At 44.6% G+C, this 26504-nt stretch overlaps 1 protein-coding gene across 4 annotated transcripts in view; it reads right to left on the bottom strand.

The window, feature by feature from the left end:
- flvcr2a (FLVCR choline and putative heme transporter 2a) overlaps positions 1 to 26067 on the bottom strand; it is a 43357-nt gene extending 17290 nt beyond the window's left edge. For all 4 annotated transcript variants that reach the window (XM_029730218.1, XM_029730221.1, XM_029730219.1 and 1 more), the window contains exons 1-3: positions 25276 to 26067; positions 12151 to 12292; positions 9138 to 9278 (exon numbers count right to left, since the gene is read on the bottom strand). In XM_029730218.1, coding sequence (XP_029586078.1) covers positions 9138 to 9278; positions 12151 to 12292; positions 25276 to 25866 — 874 coding nt within the window. In that variant the 5' untranslated portion in view covers positions 25867 to 26067. The remainder of the gene's footprint in view (positions 1 to 9137; positions 9279 to 12150; positions 12293 to 25275) is intronic.
- Positions 26068 to 26504: the final 437 nt, after the last annotated feature.

Here is a 26504-nt window from a genome sequence, read left to right as displayed (position 1 = left end):
CCTGCCCGCCCATCCAGTATCACTACTCTGGACGGCTCTGACTTAGAATATGTGGACAACTACAAATACCTAGGTGTCTGGCTAGACTGTAAACTCTCCGTCCAGACTCACATCAAACATCTCCAATCCAAAGTTAAATCTAGAATTGTCTTCCTATTTCACAACAAAGCATCCTTCACTCATGCTGCCAAACATACCCTTGTAAAACTGACCATCCTACCGATCCTCGACTTCAGCGATGTCATTTACAAAATAGCCTCCAATACCCTACTCAATAAATTGGATGCAGTCTATCACAGTGCCATCCGTATTGTCACCAAAGTCCCATATACTACCCACCACTGCGACCCTTCAAAACAGCTACTGTGGCCCCAATTTAAGGCACTTCCGGTTGGCACAGGAAGCGTAGAATCGACACATGTTTTCAATGGGGTAGGCTTTTACACAATCCTGAGTTTTAAGTCTTTACGTTAAGAATTGACTGATTTACACAGGGTTGAATTGAGTGATTTTCACAATCTGCAGGTTGGTTATATCAAAACACCTTTAGGGTGTTTTTAACAACTTCCGGTTGCTACAGGAAGCTTAGAATCGACACAGGTAGACCTCACAGTAGCCTGATGGATTGTCATTGAAGACAGGTTCAAAAGACATTCATAACCCACATAGGCTTCAGGTTGAATTAAGGGGAATAGGCAATGTATTCCTATGGGGAGAGAAGTCATTGCAAACTTTTTGATGTAAACACCTTCTTTTCACTGTTAAGGGTTAATGCCACACGGTCGAATTGTGCTTCTAACCCTAATGGTTCTCTCGCTGTCAACCAAAAGCACTTGAAATTTAGGTCCAGGCTTCATTTTGGGACTACTTTTTTTCAAGGTCGCTGCGCTCAGACCGAGCGAGCTACGGTCAAGCGGGGCATCTCGTTGAACTCGGCACAGCCTAGAGATAATGGTAATGCCATTGCAGGCTCTGTGTGTCTTTAAGCACCGCACTGTGTCACTCCATCCTTGCTGTGTGTGTGTGTGTGTGTGTGTGTGTGTGTGTGTGTGTGTGTGTGTGTGTGTGTGTGTGTGTGTGTGTGTGTGTGTGTGTGTGTGAGTGAGAGAACTTTTCTTTGACATCTGATGGGATAAATGACTGATTTACAGTTCATGAGGGTTGCCTAGTCACACATATGAAGTTTTGGAAAGATGTGACTTTTTTAACCCTTCAAAACAGCTACTGTGACCCCAATTTAAGGCACTTCCGGTTGCTCCTAGAAGCTTAGAATCGACACACGTTGCCATTGGGGTAGGCTTTCACAGGATCCTGAGTTTTAAGTCTTTACGTTAAGAATTGACTGATTTACATAGGGTTGAATTGAATGATTTTCACAATCTGCAGGTTGGTTATATCAAAACACCTTTAGGGTGTTTTTAACAACTTCCGGTTGCTCCAGGAAGTTTAGAATCGACACAGGTAGACCTCACAGTAGCCTGATGGATTGTCATCGAAGACAGGTTCATAAGGCATTTACCATCACGAATTTGACATGCTCAAAAATACTGCAGAAATGCATAATTGACTGGCCCGATGAACTCGGGATGGCCGGGCAGTGACTGTGGTTCCTCTCCATCGCTCGTTGGTGTTGATTTCAGAATGTCATTTTGGTGATTGTACATCACTGTTTAAACATTTTGTCATTCTGACACCAAACTGATACCATCTGACACCAAATCCACTTTTTCCAACTCGTTTAGAAGCCAACAATCACATATTTCAGAGCAGGCCCATAATTCACAGCGCCTTCAGTTTAAACCAAAAAAAAACATAAAACACTAGCTGCGGGTCCAGCTTTGACATTATGTGTAGGTCTATGTGAGGCGACCCCGAATCCCAAGTTTTGGCTCGATAGGTCATTCTGTGCCCGAGCAACGACCTTAATTGGTGCTGAAAATCCACTTTTTCCGGGCGTTGCTACGGGGTCCTTGAATGAGCTATCGGACAGAAACGTTGGGGTCCGTCTCTATAGGCCGAGGCGGTTTCAATGCACCTAGTCTTGTGACTCTGGGACATTTCTAAATGTCGCAATTTTCGTGATGTCAAAATTAATTGAAGTTATAGCAACTGTACGAGGCTGTTTCTCGGTCTGAGAACCGTCTAGAGCCATATAACTCACCGTGCACTATCGACTTGAGCTCTAGAACAGGTTTCTAAAGTTTCAGAGCTCTAGGTCTGAGGGTTCTTTGACAGTTCAAACAAAGGTAACTATTGCAGACTGTGTGTCTCTAGGCCCCACACTGTGTCACTCCATCCTTGCTGTGTGTGTATAATTTTTTCTTGCAATTCTGATGGGATAAATGACTGATTTACAGTTCATGAGGGTTATCTAGTCACACATATGAAGTTTCAAAATGATCTGACCTTTTTATCCCTTCAAAACAGCTACTGTGACCCATATTTAAAGTAAACACATATTTAAAGTAAACACATATCCTCATTGGGGTAAGCCTTTACAGAATCCTGAGTTTTAAGTCTTTATGTTAAGAATTGACTGATTTACACAGGGTTGAATACAGTGATTTTCACAATCTGCAGGCTGGTTAAATCAAAACACCTTTAGGGTGTTTTTTACAACTTCTGGTTGCTTCAGGGAGCTTAGAATCGACACAGGTAGACCTCATAGTGGCCTGATGGATAGTCATCAAAGACAGCTTCACAAGACATTCATAACCCACATAGGCTTGAGGTTGAATTAAGGGGAATTGCAAACTTTTTGATGTTAACACCTTCTTTTCACTGTTAAGGGTTAATGCCACATGGTCAAGGTTATGCTTGCACAGATCGGGAGGACCTTAGGAACATTCCTGTGGTTAAATTGTCCTTCTAACCCTAACGGTTCCGCCGTTGTCCCCCAAAAGCACCTGAAATTTAGGGGCAGGCTTAATTTTGGGCCTACTTTTTTTCACAGTTGCTGCTCTCAGAGCGAGCTACGGTCAAGCGGGGCATCTCGTTGAACTCGGCACAGCCTAGAGATAATGGTAATGCCATTGCAGGCTCTGTGTGTCTTTAAGCACCGCACTCTGTCACTCCATCCTTGCTGTGTGTGTATGTGTGCGTGTGTGTGAGAGCTTTTCTTTGACATCTGTTGGGAGAAATGACTGATTTACAGTTCATGAGGGTTGCCTAATCACACATATGAAGTTGTGGAAAGATCTGACCTTTTTTAACCCTTCGAAACAGCCCCTATGACACCATTTTAAGGCACTTCTGGTTGACACAGGAAGCTGAAAGTGAATACATATCCTCCTTGGGTTAGGCTCTTATAGAATATTGAGTTTTAAGTCTTTACGTTAAGAACTGACTTATTTACAAAGGGTTGAACGAGTGTGTGTTATTTCAGAAAAAAAATCACAGAAAATCACAGAAATCTCACAGAGCTCCGAAACCCGCCTTAACGGATTCATCTGAACACGCTGCAACTGGATCTGTAACTTTTTTGAGATTTTTTTTTTTTTTTTTAATATCACCAATTGTACATTGTACGATTTCTCTTAAATGACGATAGATAAATGTCTGGTTCTTTTTTTCCTGACACCGTAGGCTCATGTACTTTGACGTGAAGTGGTCAAATTAGCACTCTATTTTAATTTTTGACCTTTAATCCCAGAAAAATGACCTTAACTCAAAAAGCGTTGAGGCCTCGACTCCATCTTGTTCGGGGCCAACTGCCCATTATGCCAAACCAATGCTCACCAAGTTTCGTCTTCGAAGTCTTTTCCGTTTAGGAGAAAAGGCCACGTCGTGATTGGTGATGTTTGTTACATTTGCAATATGATTCCATTCGCCCTCTTGTGGTATAATCCGGGACAGGTGAAAAATTACAAAAATGTGAACATTTTATAAAACGGAAACCGAATGTCCGAAAGACTCCGTTCGATGACTTCCCGGAAGATCTGGCCCCGGTGCACGGCCCGACGCCGTCCGCGAATTTTACAAACGTTCGTGGACGTCTAGTAAGGGACCGTACATTTGCAATATGGACTTTCTCATCAACCATTCAGTAAATGCCGAAATGTTCCCTGGAGTGGGCAAACGCCGTGTGGAGAGAAGGAGACACGGCGCCAGACCACTTCGAGGAGTTCACCCGTCGCTTCAGGGCCGTCTTCGACCATCCACCTGAGGGCAGAGCGGCGGGGGAGAGGCTCTTCCATTTGAGACAGGGGACGAGGAGCGCCCAGGACTTCGCTCTGGAATTCCGGACCTTGGCAGCCGGAGCAGGCTGGAACGACAGGGCCCTCATCGACCACTATCGATGCAGCCTACGAGAGGACGTCCGACGTGAGCTGGCCTGCAGGGATGCCACTATTTCCTTTGTCCATCCGGTTGGATTACCTGCTGGTCACCCGCGGACGTCCAGAGGGGGCTCTGTCGGTTCCATCATCCAGCACCCCCGCTCCGGTGCCCATGGAGCTTGGAGGGGCTGCGCATAGGGAGACTGGAGGAGGATCCATCACGTGCGCCATCTGTGGCCGCAGAGGACACACTGCCGGTCGGTGCCGTGTTGGTTACGCTGGGAGTCGAGGCAACAGGCAGGGCACTATGGCGTCACCCCAAGTGAGTTTGCACCACACTCATCCAGAGTCCTCTGTTGATCAACTGTTTCTGCCTGTTCGTTTCCCTGAGTTTTCCCCACATTCCCAGCATAAGGCGCTTGTCAATTCAGGCGCAGCTGGGAATTTTATAGACAGAGCATTAGCCATTAGGTTAGGGATCCCCATTTTTCCTATAGTTAGACCCTTCCCGGTACACGATCTAGATAGTCGACCATTAGGGTCCGGGCTAATCAAGGAGGCCACCATCTCCTTGGCTATGGTTATGCAGGGGAGTCATGAGGAGAGAATCAGTCGCTTTCTCATTGACTCTCCTGCGTTTCCTGTGGTACTAGGCCTTCCTTGGTTGGCTCTGCATAACACCACTATTTCCTGGCAACAGAGGGCTCTCACGGGGTGGTCGCGAGTGTGCTCAGGGAGGTGTATAGGGGTTTCTGTTGGTGCTACCATGGTGGAAAGTCCAGACCAGGTCTCCACCGTGCACATCCCCCCCAGAATATGCCGATTTGGCTCTCGCCTTCTGTAAAAAGGCGGCGACTCAATTACCACCTCATCGACAGGGGGATTGTGCGATAAATCTCCTGGCAGACTCTGCGCTTCCCAGGAGTCACGTGTATCCCCTGTCGCAAGCGGAGACGGTGGCTATGGATACATATGTCTTTGAATCCCAATTCGGCCCTCTACTTCACCCGCCTCAAATTTCTTTTTCGTGAAGAAGAAGGATGGAGGTTTACACCCGTGCATTGACTACAGAGGTCTCAATCAAATTACGGTGAGGTACGGTTACCCGCTACCTCTTATCGCCACGGCGATTGAGTCAATGCATGGGGCTCGCTTCTTCACGAAACTGGATCTCAGGAGTGCGTATAACCTGGTGCGTATCCGGGAGGGAGACGAGTGGAAGACAGCGTTCAGTACCACCACAGGGCATTATGAGTACCTCGTCATGCCGTACGGGTTGATGAATGCTCCATCAGTTTTCCAATCCTTTGTAGATGAGATTTTTAGGGACCTGCACGGGCAGGGTGTAGTGGTGTATATCAATGACATTCTGGTTTACTCCGCTACACGCGCCGAGCATGTGTCTTTGGTGCGCAAGGTACTTGGATGACTGTTGGAGCATGACCTGTACGTCAAGGCTGAGAAATGCCTGTTCTTTCAGCAGGCCGTCTCCTTCCTAGGGTATCACATTTCCACATCAGGTGTGGAGATGGAGAGGGACCACGTTGCAGCCGTGCGTAATTGGCCGACTCCCACCACGGTTAAGAAGGTGCAGCAATTTTTAGGGTTTGTCAATTACTACCGGAGATTTATCCGGGGTTTTGGTCAGGTTGCTGCGCCCATTACCTCACTGCTGAAGGGGGGTCCTGTAAGGTTGCGGTGGACGGCTGAGGCGGACAGGGCTTTTGGGCAACTAAGAGCTCAGTTTACTTCGGCTCCAGTGCTGGCCCATCCGGATCCCTCTTTGGCATTCATAGTGGAGGTGGACGCGTCCAAGGCTGGGATAGGAGCCGTGCTTTCACAGTACTCGGGCACGCCACCGAAACTCCGCCCCTGTGCTTTCTTCTCGAAGAAGCTCAGCCCAGCGGAGCGTAACTATGATGTGGGGGACCGGGAGTTGTTGGCTGTGGTTAAAGCGTTGAAAACGTGGAAACATTGGCTTGAGGGGGCTAAACACTCTTTTCTCATCTGGACTGACCACCGCAACCTAGAGTACATCCGGGCAGCGAGGAGACTGAATCCTCGTCAGGCAAGGTGGGCCATGTTCTTTACCGGTTTTGGGTTTACCCTATCCTACAGACCAGGTTCCCAGAATAAGAAGGCAGACGCACTGTCCCGGCTGTATGACACAGAGGAGCGACCCATGGATCATACTCCCAGCTTCCTGCCTGGTAGCGCCGGTCATGTGGGATCTGGATGCGGACATTGAGCAGGCGTTGCATACAGAGCCCCTCCAGTGTCCCGTTGGGCGTAAGTACGTTCCGTCTGCTGTCCGTGACCAGTTGATCTCTTGGGCCCACACATCTCCCTCCTCTGGTCATCCGGGGATTGGTCGGACGGTGCGCTGTCTGACTGGGAAGAACTGGTGGCCCACTTTGGCTAAGGACGTGAGGGTTTATGTCTCCTCCTGCTCGGTGTGTGCCCAGTGTAAGGCTCCGAGACACCTGCCCAGAGGTAAGCTACATCCCTTACCCATTCCACAACAACCTTGGTCACATCTGTCTGTGGATTTCCTAACGGATCTTCCTCCCTCACAGGGAAATACCACGATCCTGGTCGTTGTGGATTGTTTTTCTAAGTCCTGTCGTCTCCTCCCTCTGCCTGGTCTCCCTACGGTCCTACAGACTGAGGAGGCCCTGTTGACACACGTCTTCCGGCACTACGGGGTGCCTGAGGATATAGTGTCGGATCGGGGTCCCAAGTTCACGTCGAGAGTTTGGAAGGCGTTCATGGACTGTCTGGGGGTCTCGATTAGCCTTACCTCAGGTTTTCACCCCAAGAGTAATGGGCAGGTAGAGAGAGTCAACCAGGATGTGGGCAGGTTTCTGCGGTCATATTGCCAGGACCAGCCAGGGGAGTGGGCAGTGTTTGTGCCCTGGGCCGAGATGGCACAGAACTCGCTTCGCCACTCCTCCACTCCTACACTAACCTCTCCCCCTTTCAGTGCGTATTGGGGTACCAGCCAGTTCTGGCACCGTGGCATCAGGGTCAGACCGAGACTCCTGTGGTGGACGACTGGTTTAGGCGTGTGGAGGAGACATGGGAGGCTGTCCGTGTCCATCTGCAGCGAGCCGCGCGTCGCCAGAAAACCAGCGCAGACCGTCACCGCAGTGAGACCCCGATGTTCGCATCGGGGACCGGGTCTGGCTCTCGACCCGTAACCTGCTCCTCCGCCTGCCCTGCCGGAAGCTGGGTCCGTGGCTTGTGGGGCCATTTAAAGTCCTGAGGAGGGTGAACGAGGTATGTTATAGATTACAGCTTCCCTCTGATTATCGTATTAACCCCTCGTTCCATGTGTCTCTCCTCAGGCTGGTGGTGGCTGGTCCACTCCAGGAATCTAAGGTGCGGAAGGTCCCTCCGCCCCCTTTGGACATCGAGGGGGCCCCGGCATATATCGTTCGTTCCATCCTGGATTCGAGGCATTGGGTGGGGGGCCTTCAGTACCTCGTGGAGTGGGAGGGGTACGGGCCGGAGGAGAGGTGCTGGGTTCCAGTTGCAGATGTTTTGGATCCTGAACTGCTGCGGGAGTTTCACCGTCGCCGGCCGGATCGCCCTGCGCCTCGTCCTCCGGGTCGTCCTCAAGGCCAGTGTCAGTGCGCCGCTGGAGCCACGCGTCAAGGGGGGGTACTGTCACGACTTCCGCCGAAGTCGGCTCCTCTCCTTGTTCAGGCGGCGTTCGGCGATCGACGTCACCGACTTTCTAGCCATCGCCGCTCCATTTTTCTATTATCCATTTGTTTTGTCTTGTTTCCATACACACTTGGTTATCATTTCCCCAATCAATCTACTTGTATTTAACCCTCTGTTTCCCATCATGTTTTGTGTGTAATTGTTTCATGTTTTTCGTGGTGTTTGATTTACGCGCTTTACTTTGGTATGTTCCGTGGTTTTGAGCGGATTTTTATTTATGTAGTGCTCCCGTATTTTGGAACTATAATAAAGTGCGCTTGGTTACATTTCGCTTCTCTCCTGCACCTGACTTCGCCTCTCATACACCCGATGTTGACAACATCAAAGGGTAAACAATGTAAAAATGAACAAAAACACAATACACTACCTGTCAAAAGTTTTAGAATACCTACTCATTCAAGGGTTTCTTTATTTGTACTATTTTCTACATTCTAGAATATTAGTGAAGACATCAAAACTATGGAATCATGTAGTAACCAAAAAAGTGTTAAACAAATCAAAATATATTTGAGATTCTTCAAATAGCCACCCTTTGACTTGATGACAGCTTTGCACACTCTTGGCATTCTCTCAACCAGATTCCCCTGCAATGCTTTTCTAACGGTCTTGAAGGAGTTCCCACATATGCTGAGCACTTGTTGGCTGCTTTTCCTCTGCGGTCTGATTCATCCCAAACCATCTCAATTTGGTTGAGGTCAGGGGAATGTGAAGGCCAGGTCTAGCATTTAAGTCATCGTTGACATTAAGATGACACAGCCGCAGCAGCCAACAATTTTGTAAAAACGTAATCACACTTTAATGGACGGGTAACGCTACCATTACACCTTCAATTAGTTAATCATCAACTACAGGACTGTGACCTTTCAACCATAAGAATCTGATGGTAAACTTCAAATCCTCAAACCTCACTGTTTCAAGAGACCTTCAGATGTACACATGTACAGCGCGCTGGATACAAAAACATAGTGAGAGATATATTCACATATCTCTGCACAAACTGATAACGACCCTCTATTGATCTGACCAGCCATAGGTATCCTGGCTCTTTGTGTTTTCTCAAATAATAGGAGTCCAAACATGATGGTAGACATGGGTGTGGTTTGAGAGTGATTGAGGGTGAGTAGGACCCACCATAGCTGATGACAAGGAGCATGAAGGGTAGGTTACGCAGCAGTCTCAGGATAGAGGCCATGTAGGAGTACTCTTCTGGAGGGGTGCTCCTGGCCTGGACCTGAGCCAGGGTGGGAGGGATTTCCGGCTTCTCTTGGAACACTGTTGGACACAGATAGAGAACCGAGAAAAATCATGTAAATATTCTGATATACTGTAGTGTCGAGGTTTGTATGCAATTCCCCTGACACTGGACCATTCATACATTATCTAGAAACACCCAAAATATATTAGAAAAGAGTATAATGTAGAATCTGAAGTTGCACAACTGTGCTCCTGCCTGACAGAGCCCTATAAAAGAGAATGTTTGAAATGGATCCAACCACAAGCCAATCCTCCTCCTTGTCTGTTCCCCTAAGAAAAACAAGCAGCAGTCACCCAAATAATCTGATGATAGCAACAGAACAGTGCAAGCTTGGCCAATGGCCATCCCATGTGACTAAAATCCCACCATCTGTGCTCATATCAATCAACACAGACACATAAGCACAGTAGGAGTCAAGGCAGTCACAGGCAGTCAAAGAGCTCTGGGGGACTGTGGGACAGGAAGGTCCAAAGTTACAGCCAGGGTGGTACAGCACACACAAGGCAAGAAACAGGGCCTATCTCTGAGAGCCAGAGAGAGAGAGAACGAGAGAACGAAGGAGAGATGATGCATGTCTGGGACTTCGCCTGAGGACTGGAGAGATAAGATAAGGAGACACAAAGCGTTGGAGAGATGAGATGCACCAGTAACTGTTTGCTTCCTGCACACCCCTGGTGCTTTCCAGAATGTGTCAGTCAGTCAACAATAGCCACGCTGGAGAGGCCAGCTCCAACGTTCAGTCTGAGAGGGAGGGGAGGAGAGATCAGCTCACATGGGCAGAAGTTCATAAAGGCGTCAGATATCTTCAGGGTTGGGGAGTAACTGATTACAAAAAAAGCTGTAACTGTAATCAGATTACAGATACTTTTGAAAAATTTGATGATTACTTCTTAGAGTACTTTTAAATGTAAAAATACATTATGACACCTTTCTGTTTTCTCAATGCATTCAATGTACCATTGGAGAAAAAAAAATAACACAAGTTTAAGTTTGTTCCACCTGATCGAGTCTGACCACAAGTCAGAGACCACTATGATGACACACCAAATGCATTTGATGGATCCTTTTGGTCTTCTTCTAATGCCACTTAAGGGGAAAGTAATCCAAAAGTAATTGAAAGTAATCCGATTATGTAACTGAGTTTGGGTAATTACCTTAATGATTACAATTTTGGACAGGTGATAGCCACAAAATAGTGAAAGCTTGGCCAATGGCCATCCCATGCATTCTCTTGTTCTCTCTCTGTAAGTAACTGTAATTGATTACATTTAGAAAGTAACCTTCCAAATCCTGGATATCTTACAGCACCAAGCTAACAGAGGTCTTCAACAGGCGTCAGACATCTAAAAGCACCAAGCTAACAGAGGGCTTCAATATAGCATCAGCTATCTTACAAGCTCCAAGCTAACAGAGGGCTTCAATAGGCGTCAGATATCTAAAAGCACCAAGCTAACAGAGGGCTTCAATAAGCATCAGATATCTTACAGCACCAAGCTAACAGAGGGCTTCAATAAATATCAGATATCTTACAGCACCAAGCTAACAGAGGGCTTCAATAAGCATCAGCTATCTTACAGCACCAAGCTAACAGAGGGCTTCAATAGGCATCAGATATCTTACAGCACCAAGCTAACAGAGGGCTTCAATAAGCATCAGATATCTTACAGCACCAAGCTAACAGAGGGCTTCAATAGGCATCAGATATCTTACAGCATCCAGCTCACAGCCATAACCACAGATGAGGGACACATACAGTACAGCCACCACATCAGCACACTGCAACCTACATTGCCTGTTTGTTTAAACACACATTTATAAAGGCACAATTGATAATAACTGACATCAAACATTGGTTGATCTCAAAGAAACAGGTTCCTGTTTGTTTAAAGACTTACAGACTGAACATATAGTGTGTATCAGTTTCATTCTCAGAATATATATTTTTTAATACAGATTCACAAGGGATATATAGTAGCAGTTTGAGGTGGGATCAACCACTCAGCAGCAAACCTCATCTGACTGAGAAATCCAATAACTATAGCCCAAAGATAGGATAATAATAAAATATGCATCCTATCCCCTAAGTGCAATAATGTTGCTGGCCAGGCCTCTATTTGCCCACTGCCTCACACCATGGCTCCAGTTCTTCTTCTAAGGCCAGGTTCCATGTCTAAACTTGCCCAATGTGAGTCCTTCAATGAAACATGGGAGGCCGCAAAACAGAAGCGGGATGACTTGGTCTGTGTGTTGAAAGAAAAATACTTTCAAAGGCAGTTCAACGAGGTCGTCAAACCATGGTCAATTACAGTAATTGCAGCCATGTGGTATCCCCACAGCAAGTGAATGAAGAGACATTGACTGGTCTGTTCAGAGCACATCTCAATATGCACTAATCCCTGAGAATGCTAAACTATCCACCAACACTGCCAGGAGAACATGACTGCCAGGAACAAGTAGACATCCAGGACTACAGAACTGCAGACCCAATGACGAGCCCCGGAGATGCAATGCTGCAATGTAATCATATTCAAACTTCCACAGCAGAGCTCTCAGTGTCCCCGTTTAAAAATAGTCTTCCACTGATACAAGTCGAAACAAGGTCACAAGGTTAGGGGCCGTGGCTCCGTTTGCCGTCTACCAAGAGTTTATTATGAGTTGTTGATACATAGACAATGCCAGGGGAAAGGAAATACTGACATTAAAATGTAATGTATTCAACACCTCATACTGGCATTAGAATGAATTCAACACCTAAGGCTCATAATGATTGAAAGAGTTATATGTTATAATGGGAATGAGTTTAGGAAGGAGTAACTACTAACCAGCTCTGTGTGTTAGCCATAGGCCATTCTGTATGTATTAGAATGGCCATTTTCCCTCAGGACTTACTGAAGACTACGAGGATGAAGATCACGGTGGCCATTCCAGCAGTGATGTAGAACATGATGCTGATGTGGTATGCCAGCTCGTCCATATCGTCAACATTTGGCACGAGGATGGGTGGCACCAGGAAGCCAATGGCAATGCCCAACTGTAAGCGAGGGAGACAAAAATACACGATCAGTCAATGACTCCTCACATCACACCTCCACACACATATAAAGCAATGCTTTTAAGCGGAAACATATAGACAAACTATAACGTTAAGTAAAGCGTGAAATGTTTAAACAGTCCTATATGGCTATACTGCTTGATAGTTGTTAGAGTGACAGTAAATAAATCAGCTATGGCAGAAACGCATGCTTGATTAGGTGTTGACATGAGTGCATACAAAGTACAGAAAAAAGAGTGTGGCAAGTCGTAAAGTTAATGTCAGGGCCATATTTGAATGGCAGGGCCATATTTCTTGGTAGTCCAGAAATGAGGATAAAGTGTCTTTGCGTCTTTCCCAACCCCTTGTCAACTGGCCTATATTCCCCCTCTCCCCACTGTCTGGCAACAATTGTGGTGGTTTTTGGACATTGAGGGTTGCTAAACCTTCCAAATTTGAATACCACATGTGCCCATGTCCTCATCTTCCTAGAGCCTCATCATTCCAGAAAGGACATCAGACAAGGTCCCATGACTCTAGGGGAAAGGTGAAAGTGAGACAAGGTCAAGAGGTGACAGAGGCATGCTCCTCGAAGGAGGACCAGAGTGTGACATCTCCCCATCACCCTCCCAGCATGCTGCTTCCTCATAGTTGCTGGGGACACTTACCCTGCAACTACCCTCTAGGGAATTCACTGCACAAAATGTCAATACTGGTGTTGACGTTGTTTACCACTACATCACTATAACTTTGATGAACTTACCTGAGGGATAGCTTAGTAACAGACTCACAGGAGCATTTTAAAGATCAGCATTCCTACAACAGAATATGTGATCTTTGTTCAATCTGCATCATTTGGTTCAAGAACATAAATTTCATAGATTTCATACTTTCTAAAAGAAAATGTTGGTACCAGTCCATCTTAATGCATTACAATGGACCTTTTAACATGTTCCCCAAACCTTTTCAAAACAACTTCTGAAATACCATTCAATTTCCACGCTATGTTTAAGCAAGATGGCCCGAAGGGGTGATGTATATGGCCAATATACCACGGCTAAGGGCTGTCCTTAGCACGACGCAGCGCGGAGTTAATATTAAGAACAAAACAAAGTGGCCTTTGATCTACATAAAAGCAAAGGAACTGAAGGTGGGACTGAGTCAAAGAACAATAAACATGCTTAACAATGAACGGTATGAAGTATTTACAGTAAGCTCTGACTGCGTGAGACTCTATTGAAAGAAAAATTAACTGTTTGGCTTCAGAGTTTGGAGGGCATTTGTGTGGTACTCCATAGTAGGATATTCAATCCATCTGAATGTGTCAGACCATTATACTTCCCATGAATGATGACAGGGGCTTCAGGCTGGTCAACACTATCCATATCCAAAGCTTTCCCCAAGAGTACCCAGGGCCAAAAGGTATTCTAGGCCACCTACAGATGCTGTATCTGCAAGACCACAAGAATTGTCAAAGCAACTTAGAATGTGCTGAGAGATAGTTCTAGTGCAAGGTTCCCCAATAGGTGGGCAGCGGGCCAAATCCGGCCCACAGGTAAATGTATTTGTATTTCTTTTTTTATATATATAATATAAGTGAATTTACTTTTTTGTGATATCCAATTGGTAGTTACAGTCTTGTCCCATCGCTGCAACTCCTGTACGGACTCGGGAGAGGCGAAGGTCAAGAGCCATGTGTCCCCCGAAACACGACCCTGCCGCACTACTTCTTGACACACACACATGCAAAAATGTACTCACCACGACTCGACAAAACATTGGCGAAAAATAACGACCTGTCTGTCTTTGACAGTTTGAGCAGTCATAACGATGGTGGATGATGAGTCAGAAAAAGAAAGACGTTGCAGCAATCAAGTTACAAACCAACTGCATTAACACTGTGTCACGTCCTGGCCAGTATAAGGGTTAATTGGTATTGTAGTTTGGTCAGGACATGGCAGAGGGTATTTGTTTTATGTGGTTAGGGGTGGTGTTTTTCTAAAAAGGGCATTTGATTTAAGTATTCCGGGGTTTTTGGGCACTGTTCCTTGTTTACGTATTTCTATGTTGATCTAGTTAGTTGTATGTCTATGTTTGGTTAATTGGGGTGGACTTCCAATTGAAGGCAGCTGTGTGGTGTTGCCTTTGATTGGAAGTCCTATATTAGTTGGGTGTGTTTGTCTGTTTAATTGTGGGAGATTGTTTCTTGTCTAGCGTATGTGAGCCTGAGAAGACTGTCTGTAATCGTGAGTTCGTTTTGTTATTGTTGTATGTTCATTTTGAGTTTATTAAATGTTCAAGATGAACAATCACAGGCCTGCTGCATTTTGGTCCTCCTTTACCGACGATAACCGTGACACACTGTCTACTGTAGAATATTTCAGTGGAGATCAACATCATACCTAGAGCCTGCCCACCCTGGCCAACAGGTTGACACCATTGACCTTTAACTGGTATATTGTTTGATACATTCCTCAGCAGTGTAAAAACAAATGTACATGTAAACAGTCCTGGTGGTCATTTGATTAGCTGTTCAGCAGTCTTATGGATTGGGGGTAGAAGCTGTTAAGGAGCCTTTTGGTCCTAGACTTGGCGCTCCGGTACCGCTTGCTGTGCGGTAGCAGAGAGAACAGTCTATGACTTGGGTGACTGGAGTCGTTGACAAGTTTTGGGGCCTTCCTTTGATGCAACCGGTCAGGATGCTCTCAATGGTGCAGCTGTAGAACTTTTTGAGGATCTGGGCACCCATGCCAAATCTTTTCAGTCTCCTGAGGTGGAAAAGGTGGTCGTGCCCTCTTCACAACTGTCTTGGTGTGTTTGGACCCTGATAGTTCGTTAGTGATGTGGACAACAAGGAACTTAAAACTCTCGACCCGCTCCTCTTCAGCCCCGTCGATGTTAACAGGAATGGATCTCATGAACTCACACGAATGTTTTGTGACCCAGATTTATTGCCCCCCTGCCCAGAATTCAGCCCTGGCATTTTATCCACACCAGCCCACATCGCTGTGCGCGCCACCAGCTCAAGAGTTGATAAATACAAATTATACCTACAGAAAGCTGAGACCCCCCTCTCTTCGACAGGAACAAGGGGACGAAGTTTCCAAAGTAGTTTTTCCCGCAATTGCATTTTGAAATGTTGTACAATCAGAACGCTGATCAGCTCATTACAGATTAGTATAACAGAAAAATGATTCAAAAATATTTTACAAATACACTGCTCAAAAAAATAAAGGGAACACTAAAATAACACATCCTAGATCTGAATGAATGAAATAATCTTATTAAATACTTTTTTCTTTACATAGTTGAATGTGCTGACAACAAAATCACACAAAAATAATCAATGGAAATCCAATTTATCAACCCATGGAGGTCTGGATTTGGAGTCACACTCAAAATTAAAGTGGAAAACCACACTACAGGCTGATCCAACTTTGATGTAATGTCCTTAAAACAAGTCAAAATGAGGCTCAGTAGTGTGTGTGGCCTCCACGTGCCTGTATGACCTCCCTACAACGCCTGGGCATGCTCCTGATGAAGTGGCGGATGGTCTCCTGAGGGATCTCCTCCCAGATCTGGACTAAAGCATCCGCCAACTCCTGGACAGTCTGTGGTGCAACGTGGCGTTGGTGGATGGAGCGAGACATGATGTCCCAGATGTGCTCAATTGGATTCAGGTCAGGGGAACGGGCGGGCCAGTCCATAGCATCAATGCCTTCCTCTTGCAGGAACTGCTGACACACTCCAGCCACATGAGGTCTAGCATTGTCTTGCATTAGGAGGAACCCAGGGCCAACCGCACCAGCATATGGTCTCACAAGGGGTCTGAGGATCTCATCTCGGTACCTAATGGCAGTCAGGCTACCTCTGGCGAGCACATGGAGGGCTGTGCGGCCCCCCAAAGAAATGCCACCCCACACCATGACTGATCCACCGCCAAACCGGTCATGCTGGAGGATGTTGCAGGCAGCAGAAAGTTCTCCACGGCGTCTCCAGACTCTGTCACGTCTGTCACATGTGCTCAGTGTGAATCTGCTTTCATCTGTGAAGAGCACAGGGCGCCAGTGGCGAATTTGCCAATCTTGGTGTTCTCTGGCAAATGCCAAACGTCCTGCACGGTGTTGGGCTGTAAGCACAACCCCCACATGTGGACGTCAGGCCCTCATACCACCCTCATGGAGTCTGTTTCTGACCGTTTGAGCAGACACATGCACATTTGTGGCCTGCTGGAGGTCATTTTGCAGGGCTCTGGCAGTGCTCCTCCTGCTCCTCCTTGCACAAAGGCGGAGGTAGCAACTGCTACTCATATAACCTTTTTATGATATCCTATAGAAGAAGCCTCTGCCCCAATAGCTACGACTCTCAGTGAGGTCAGAGTCGTAGTAATTGGGGCAGAGGCCTCTTCTATAGGGTCTTCTAATGCCAGATCACATTACATCATCTGTCTTGTGCATTACCAGGCAGACCAACTCGACAGGGCATAAACTCACACCTCAGCCAGTTTATTTTCAATCTGGTTTTTTATCAGCCAATGACTCCCTGGTGTCCTGACCTCAAATGGTAGAGCATGTACTGACAGAATTAGCAAAGAATAAGCATAATAAATTCAACCATGAAACCTTGACAACAAAAGCAGAACCAACATGTTCGCAGGATGTGACCCTAATGTCTTTCACAGACAAGAAATGCGCTGAGAGTCAGAGCGCCAGTTAAGAGCATGATCCCCCCCTTTGCCCCGCTTTGTATATTCTGCACAGCACTTTGAGAAATACAGATAGAGGTGGGTAAAACGGATATGCCTGTGATATGGTCCTTCTAAAACCTATTCAACCCAACCATGGCTGTGGTGGAATAACCCGGGAGATAGGTATTTCACAAGCCACATCATTTCAAATCAGATATAGAGATACAGAAAAACAAACTTGGGCTACATCATGTTCCAGTGACAAAATATGATCGTTTGAGTGCATATTAAGTACAGGCAACTTCACAGGAACTATCCAATTCAAAATGTCTCAAAAGGTCTTGAGGTAACTTCTGCAATTAATTCTGTGGGTTACAGTCAATGGGTTACATAAATAATGGCAAAATTCACACAACATGATCCTAAAGAGGCAGAATTCCACTAAGGCTCATACCTGTAGCATTACCATGCCGCATGTTCTTTATGTCTCAGTCTCAGACGCCACAGTGAAGCATTGGATATCACATTAAATATATGACTACCTCAGAGGCAGAATAACTTCACCACAAAGAAGATGAGAATAAATTACTGTCCTAGAACAGCAAAAAAAAACTTTACCCACACTAAATGACATGTAATTAACATGTAATAACTAATATCTCAGGGGGAACAAATCATATAATAAAACAACAAGTTCTGCTTAATGTGGGGTATATACTAATCATTAAAAAAAATTAAGAACACCTGCTCTTTCCATGACATAGACTGACCTGGTAAATCCAGGTGAAAGCTATGATCCCTTATTGATGTCACTTGTTAAATCCACTTCAATCAGTGTAGATGAAGGGGAGGAGACAGGTCAAATAAGGATTTTTAAGCCTTGAGATAATTGAGACATGGACTATGTGTTTGCCATTCAGAGGGTGTTTCTGCAAGACAAAAGATGTAAGTAACTTTGAACAGGGTATGGTAGTAGGTGACACGTGCACCGGTTTGTGTCAAGAACTGCAACGCTAGTGTGTTTTTCATGCACAGTTTCCCGTGTGTATCAAGAATGGTCCACCACCCGAAGGACATCCAGCTAACTTGACACAACTGTGGGAAGGATTGGAGTCAACATGGGATGGAGCACAGTGGAAACTTACAATGGTATACTGCCCCTACAGTCTCTGCTATGTCCTACAGGGACACACTTTTTTCACTCCACCTCAATACAAAGTGATTTTCTTAGCAGGTTAGGAGAGTATTTTTGCTAACCAGTGGATGCTCTTCAGAGGAGGAAGGGGAGGACCATCCTACTCAGTGAATTTCATAAAAATAAAAACAGTGAAACATTTAAAAAGTTATCCTTTTTAGGTAAAACTATACTAAAAATAGTCATGTCACCAAATAATTGATTCAAAATGTCAGTTAAGAACAGATTCTTATTTTACAATGACGGCCTACCCCGGCCAAACCCTCCCCTAACCCAGACAACGCTGGGCCAATTGTGTGCCGCCCTATGGGACTCCCAATCACGGCCGGTTGTGATAAAGCCCGGGATCGAACCAGGGTCTGTAGTGATGCCTCTAACACTGACATGCAGTACCTTAGACCGCTGCGCCACTTGGGAGCACTAAACACACTGTTTTGCAATGAAGGTCTACAGTAGCCTCAACAGCACTCTGTAGGGTAGCACCATGGTGTAGCCGGAGGGCAACTAGTTTCCATCCTCCTCTGAGTACATTGACTTCAATACAAAACCTAGGAGGCTCTTGGTTCTCACTCCCTTCCATAGACTTACACAGTAAGTATGACAACATCTGGAGGATGTCCTCCAACCTATCAGAGCTCTTGCAGCATGAACTGACATGTCCCCCAATCAAAGGATCAGACAATTAATCTAGTACTGAAAGCATACGCTACAGCTAGCTAACACTGCAGTACATAAAATGTGGTGAGTAGTTGACTCAAAGAGAAAGACAATAGTTTAACAGTTTTGAACAAATTAATTTCTTAAAATTGTGTTGAGATGCGAGAGAGAGCTATATTTAGTTGTATATTCTTTTACTTAACTAGCTAATTACATTTCAGTAATTTAGCAGACACTCTTATCCAGAGAGACTGACTGTAACGGTCGTCGTACGTAATAGACCAAGGCGCAGCGGGTTGAGTGCTCATCTTAACTTTATTTGAACACATACGAAAGAAAACGATTGAACGAACAGTATTGCAGGCTACACACACAGCTATGCAACAACAACTTCCCACAAGGGACAGGTGAAAACAGGGCTACCTAAGTATGACTCTCAATCAGCAACAACGATGTACAGCTGTTCCTGATTGAGAGCCATACCAGGCCAACACAAAGAAATACACAACATAGATAGAGCATAGAAATACAGAACATAGAACATAACCAAAACCCCGGAATACTCTAAACAAACACCCCTCTACATAAACACACATATCTACAAACCCCGAACCACATAAAACAAACACCCCCCTGCCACGTCCTGACCAAACTACAAATACAAATAACCCCTTTACTGGTCCGGACATGACACTGACAGGAGCAATTATGGTTAAGTACCTTGCTCAAGGGCACATCGACAGATGTTTTCACCTTGTCAGCTCTGGGATTTGAACCAGCAATTTTTCAGTTACCGGCTCATCACTCTAACTGCTAGGCTAGCTGCCACAAGAATGCAGTTAGCTAGTTTAGCCTACTCAAACACCCAGCTCAAAGAGAGGGATGCTGTTAGCTAGCTGGCTATGGCTATCTAACACTGGAACTTTTCCAAGTCAAGGCAAGCTTTTGATTTTATTCATTTATTGCCATTGGGGCCCGCCGGTGTAACTGCTAAACTGCTTGTTGACTGTACACTGTACTGCATGATTGTAGCTGGTTTACTAACTCATTAGTTCTACTAGCTATGTTGACTATGACATTAGCTAATATGGTGACAATGATGTAGGCTTTGTGTAGCGGTTATGATATGAAGGTTTGGCTTGGAAAGTTTTTTTAGCCTGGTCACAGAAAGCTGATGTGTTGTGCACTGAAGTCTACAAGCGAAGGGAAAAGGTGAGAGGAGAAGAGCACGTAGATGCGAGAAGGAATTATGCGAGCAAAGTGATCATGCGGTTTGTATGTCGCCGCTATGAATGTGAACTGTGTTTGCGTGTGATCGGGTGTATTCATTCTGTTGAAAAACTTTTCTTAAACGGAAGCAAACAGGCATTAACACACCTGAATTTGTCTAATAGAAACTCTTGTTTGCAACTGTTGGACTAGGACTAATGATCACACCCTAGATCAGCTAGATACAGGCAAGAGTATGCAAGGCGATATTGAATGTGTCACTATCTGTCACCTTTTCTCTCAACCTGTGCACATATGTTGTAAGTTTTCATTCATAGGCTAGGTTGTAGCAACCTCATAATGGGTATAGGGAAAATTTGAGTATCATGTAGTAGCCTAAACCTGTCGCTGTTACATTGAGCTGGGTGAATGGAATATGAATTACAGTCATCCATTAAGCTGTAATAGAAATAAGGCCATGCTCAACTTTTTTAAATAATATTGTCCTCCCTCATCTTAAATGTCACCGACCACCACTGTTGCTAACCCTAACCCTAACCCTTTTCCTAACCTTAACCTCTTAACCTGTTACGTGAATTCTCCTAACCTTCTACATGAATTCTCCGAACCTACTATGTGAATTCTCCTAACCTGCTGCATAAATTCCCCTAACCTTCTACGAAAAAGTCACCGGTATCAAAGTGCATGAAGAGTGTTTCCCAGGTCCCGAAGTCCTACACCTCTGCTGATTGCAAACATTTAGTGGACCAGGAATGAACAAAGCAAGCCCGACTAACACCGTCCTCTTTATGTAAACTGAAACCAAAACTACAAATGCATTCCAAATAGGCCATTTAAAGATTGTTCTTAAAGTAATGTTACCATTAAGCTTAAGACATTTTTTTCCTTTCTTCCATTTGAAATAGGACTTCGAATTTGAATATTTGGAGATATTTCTGTCTTATTTTGCAAAGTGTATTTTGATATCATCAAGTCTATTTCGATATCTAGCCATTGACATATTTATTACATCAAATTAATATAAGTCTAGGCCTATATTTCGATTTGATCAAAAAGTATTTATTTCATAAAATATTTGAGTGGATTTCCATATACACAGTAAGAGGGGTAGTCTAAGGCACTGCATTGCAGCGCTTGATGTGTCACTACAGACTCGGGTACGATCCCAGCCTGTGTCGTGACCGGGAGATCCATGAGGCGGCGCAAAATTTGCCCAGCGTCGTCCGGGTTAGGGGAGGGTTTGGCTGGCCGGGATGTTCTTGTCCCATCTGTGGCGGGCTGGGTGCTTGCAAGCTGACTGCGGTCGTCAGTTGTACGGTGTTTCCTCCGACACATTGGTGAGGCTGGCTTCTGGGTTAAGAGAGCAGTGTATGAAGAGGCAGTGCTGCTTAGCAGGGTAGTGTTTTGGAGGACGCATGGCTCTCGACCTTCGCCTCTTCCAAGTCCATACGTGAGTTGCAGCGATGGGAAAAGACTGTAACTAACAATTGGATATCCCAAAAAAAGTAAATTCAGTTATATTATATAGGAGGACACACTTGTATTTTTCTTTCTTTTTACATTACGTAAATACTTTTTTAAAGAGCGATGATTTAGCATACCTTGATCAATGCATTAAGTGCGTGATTAAGTGTAGCCTACTGTACAGATGCATACACCGTACTAGCAAAAGATCGCGGAATTGTACCACGTAATTTCCTCCTTACATGTCTTTATATTTTTCTGTTTTTTTTATCTGTTTTTCTTTCATTTCCATAAATTACTGTAGTGACAGCTTTCTCACGAAACCTCGCCAATCCTGGAAGGTCCATCGAGTTATATTAGAAACATAACAGAAATCCTTCTGAAAATGCTTGTGCATCATTCAGCTATAGAGATGCTCAGTGTTGTATATTTGATAGTTAGGCTATTGTGATGGCATATTGAAACATGCTGCAATTTGAGAAGAAATGACATGTTCCTGTGGTTTGAGTTTCGTATGTGTATGTTGCAATATTCATGTTAGCATTAGGGTATAGCCTCTAATTTCAGTTTCAGTCTGAATACATTTCAAATTTGAGCATGGAGTTTTTTGTACTAAGTGTACATATTCAAAGAGATCATCCTTACAGAAAAGGCTACATCCCAAGGAGTCTTTTTGGATAGGTTGAAAAGGAGGGGGTTGGCGAGATGTAGAGTTGACTTTCCAGGAGAAAAAACGTATCATCCTGCTCAATGCACTACACACACACACACCTCAAAAAATACTTCAAACATGTTAATCCGAGCGCAAAGCTTTACTGGCTAAGTAACTAAGCTCAAACAGCATGTTCAGTATTTCATTTTCATGAACTCAAACACTTAATCACAAAGGGCTACTTTAGTCATAACAAAGTAAGCTAGTCAGAAAGAAAATAAAAATGATTCCATACAAAAGTGAGCTCTGAAAGGAGGTAATCCAGCAAAGAGGCTGACCAAAACTGTGACTGCTTGCAAATTGGAAATCTACTTTGTAGGAGCAGTGCTCCTCCTTGCCATGTGAAACCGCCAATGAAAATCATCTCAATTCAGTTTTTAGGACATGCTTGTCACTATGCATGTAACTCACTATACGGCTCGATTAAAGAATCTATAAAAGGACCAGCAATATCAAGCTCTAAACGAGAATACAATGCAGCGCATCTCATCAAATCGCACTAAATTGGATTTCTAAATATACTGCTCAAAAAAATAAAGGGAACACTTAAACAACACATCCTAGATCTGAATGAAAGAAATAATCTTATTAAATACTTTTTTCTTTACATAGTTGAATGTGCTGACAACAAAATCACACAAAAATAATCAATGGAAATCCAATTTATCAACCCATGGAGGTCTGGATTTGGAGACACACTCAAAATTAAAGTGGAAAACCACACTACAGGCTGATCCAACTTTGATGTAATGTCCTTAAAACAAGTCAAAATGAGGCTCAGTAGTGTGTGTGGCCTCCACGTACCTGTATGACCTCCCTACAACGCCTGGGCATGCTCCTGATGAGGTGGCGGATGGTCTCCTGAGAGATCTCCTCCCAGACCTGGACTAAAGCATCCGCCAACTCCTGGACAGTCTGTGGTGCAACGGGGCGTTGGTGGATGGAGCGAGACATGATGTCCCAGATGTGCTCAATTGGATTCAGGTCTGGGGAACGGGCAAGCCAGTCCATAGCATCAATGCCTTCCTCTTGCAGGAACTGCTGACACACTCCAGCCACATGAGGTCTAGCATTGTCTTGCATTAGGAGGAACCCAGGGCCAACCGCACCAGCATATGGTCTCACAAGGGGTCTGAGGATCTCATCTCGGTACCTAATGGCAGTCAGGTTACCTCTGGCGAGCACATGGAGGGCTGTGTGGCCCCCCAAAGAAATGCCACCCCACCATGACTGACACACCGCCAAACCGGTCATGCTGGAGGATGTTGCAGGCAGCAGAACGTTCTCCACGGCGTTTCCAGACTCTTTCACGTCTGTCACGTGCTCAGTGTGAACCTGCTTTCATCTGTGAAGAGCACAGGGCGCCAGTGGCGAATTTGCCAAACTTGGTGTTCTCTGGCAAATGCCAAACGTCCTGCACGGTGTTGGGCTGTAAGCACAACCCCCACATGTGGACGTCAGGCCCTCATACCACCCTCATGGAGTCTGTTTCTGACCGTTTGAGCAGACACATGCACATTTGTGGCCTGCTGGAGGTCATTTTGCAGGGCTCTGGCAGTGCTCCTCCTGCTCCTCCTTGCACAAAGGCGGAGGTAGCGGTCCTGCTGCTGGGTTGTTACCCTCCTACGGCCTCCTCCATGTCTCCTGATGTACTGGCCTGTCTCCCGGTAGCGCCTCCGTGCTCTGGACACTACGCTGACAGACACAGCAAACCTTCTTGCCACAGCTCACATTGATGTGCCATCCTGGATGAGCTGCACTACCTGAGCCACTTGTGTGGGTTGTAGACTCCGTCTCATGCTACCACTAGAGTGAAAGCACCGCCAGCATTCAAAAGTGACCAAAACATCAGCCAGGAAGCATAGGAACTGAGAAGTGGTCTGTGGTCCCCACCTGCAGAACCACTCCTTTATTGGGGGTGTCTTGCTAATTGCCTATAATTTCCACCTGTTGTTTATTCCATTTGCACAACAGCATGTGAAATGTATTGTCAATCAGTGTTGCTTCTTAAGTGGACAGTTTGATTTCACAGAAGTGTGATTGACTTGGAGTTACATTGTGTTGTTTAAGTGTTCCCTTTATTTTTTTGAGCAGTGTATATTTTCCTTGGGCTATATCAGTGGTGTGGAAATTGTGCATCCAAGGGCTGATAAATGGAGGACAATCACTCAGACACGTGTCCCGGTTTGTTTATTAATTGCTCAACCCCATGCTCAGAGGTATTATGACCATTATTTTTAATAAATTGATTATTAGGGATTATAATCGACGTGCCTAAACATAAATTGATTATTAGGGATTATAATAAATCCCAACATTGTAAATCCCAACTGGCCTCCAATTCGTGGCTTGGCTTCAACATAGCTGGATACTGAATACAGGCGTATTGCAGTAGTATAATCATACACATTACCTATTGCATTTAGGGGTCGACTACCCAATGCCTAAATAGATTAATAATGGGGAATTTTGAGGGAGAAAAGAAGAGAAATCTTGTCCAGTAAGAGAGGTTGTACATACTCAGTTTCAGATGTTGACCACTGTGTCAGATCTTTATTAAAAGAGGATGCATCCTCACCAAAAGGTGTCCATTTCAGAACTACAGTATCTCCATTTCTGAATGCATATGAATTGCTCTAGGCTAAATCCTAACTTCTTTAACCATTATCAATGTATCATCAAAACAACTTCTGAATCTAAAATACCACAATAAGTAAGAATAATCTCTTGATAGCCATTGGTCATGCCATACTGTCTACCTATGTCATTTTAACTATCTAAGATCTCAAATCTATAAACGTCAGATAAATAAACTGTCCAAGACCAACCTTTTTGAAAACATCACATATAGTAATCGGGTTACCCATGTGCGTAATGCGTAATGTCTCTCTAAACGGCATTGCCGTTCATGTTATGGGCACTCTTTCTTTGGATCAGCAAATCAATATCTGTTGCGAATTACAATCAAAATAATTAATCATAAATCGCCACAGATTTTACTTAATAGGGTACCTTTGTGTGATGTGGAATAAACTGACCTGATTCCCAAATACGCCGATGGAACAGGCGGTGGACACCTCTTCAGAGCCAAACCAAACCGATGCTAGGCGGGAAGGCATCCCAAGGATGAATACCTGTGATAGTGAGCCTGCGAATTGTCCGAGCATGGTCACCCAAAATAGGTTTTGCTTGACGCTGGCCACCTTGATCCATGTCCCAAGACAATTAATGGCGGTGGCCATCAGTGCTATGAGCCGCAGTCCCTTTTTGTCCAAAAGCCAGGATACAGGCCATATAAAGGGAATATAGGTCAGCATATAGATCATTGACATCCAGTCAATGGCAAAAGAGTCCACATTGTAGAATTTCATAAAAATATTGTTAATTATTCCGTATTGGATCCATTGAAATGCGTTGCACAGGGAATAAGAGCTGAAAAGGAACACCATCACCCATCTCCTTTTGTATACATGCGTAGTAGTTGTATTGTCCTTGTTCACATTCGGGATGCTCGTGCATTCGATATGTTCCTCCAAGTACACGGATTTGGAAGGGTTCGTTTTTCCCAGATCCAGACAATTTTTCTCTTCTTTAATTTCTTCATCATCAAAGTCAGGGTTGTCGCCCATATTAAGACAATTTTTCTGTTACCTGCCCTTGGGTACCTGTGCGCACTGTTAGTTTAGTCTACGCAGAAACTGCAACTTAAACAAATATGTATTATTCAAAATGAGAACGCAGTGTAGGCTAATACGCAACAACTTAATTAAAACGTTTAAAATGTTAAACGAACGTCAAAATGCAGGGTGAAAAATATCTTAGTCTAACTAACTAACTATTAAAAAACAAATAGAAAACCAGTATATATATATATATATATATATATTTATATAATATCTTGTTAAATTGCTATCATTATTAAATAATGATATAAAAACAAGTGATACATAACTTGAAATAGGAAACCATACACAAAGCCTATGTTTCTCTTAACATAACAATGTCCCAAATATGTCCGTAATAGCGCTCCTGCTCTAAGAGAAATTCCAATCCCTTTATTATAACACCACGTGGTGTCCAAACTCCAACTCCACTCTGATGTAAGTTGAAACAATGATAAGGAAGACTTCGGCATGCGACGTGTATGACGGGACAATATAACCTGAGCATATGGGTACTATGTTAATGGCCCTTCTTACAAGCATGTTTCTTGTTAAATGTGACAATGAATACAATGGATACCCAAACATTGTGCACAAATATTGGA

This window comes from Salmo trutta, chromosome 33 (assembly GCF_901001165.1).
Source record: "Salmo trutta chromosome 33, fSalTru1.1, whole genome shotgun sequence".
In the NCBI taxonomy this organism is placed as follows: Eukaryota; Metazoa; Chordata; class Actinopteri; order Salmoniformes; family Salmonidae; genus Salmo; species Salmo trutta.
The sequence above is the reverse complement of the archived record's forward strand: the minus strand, read 5'-3'. Positions and strand labels throughout refer to the sequence as shown.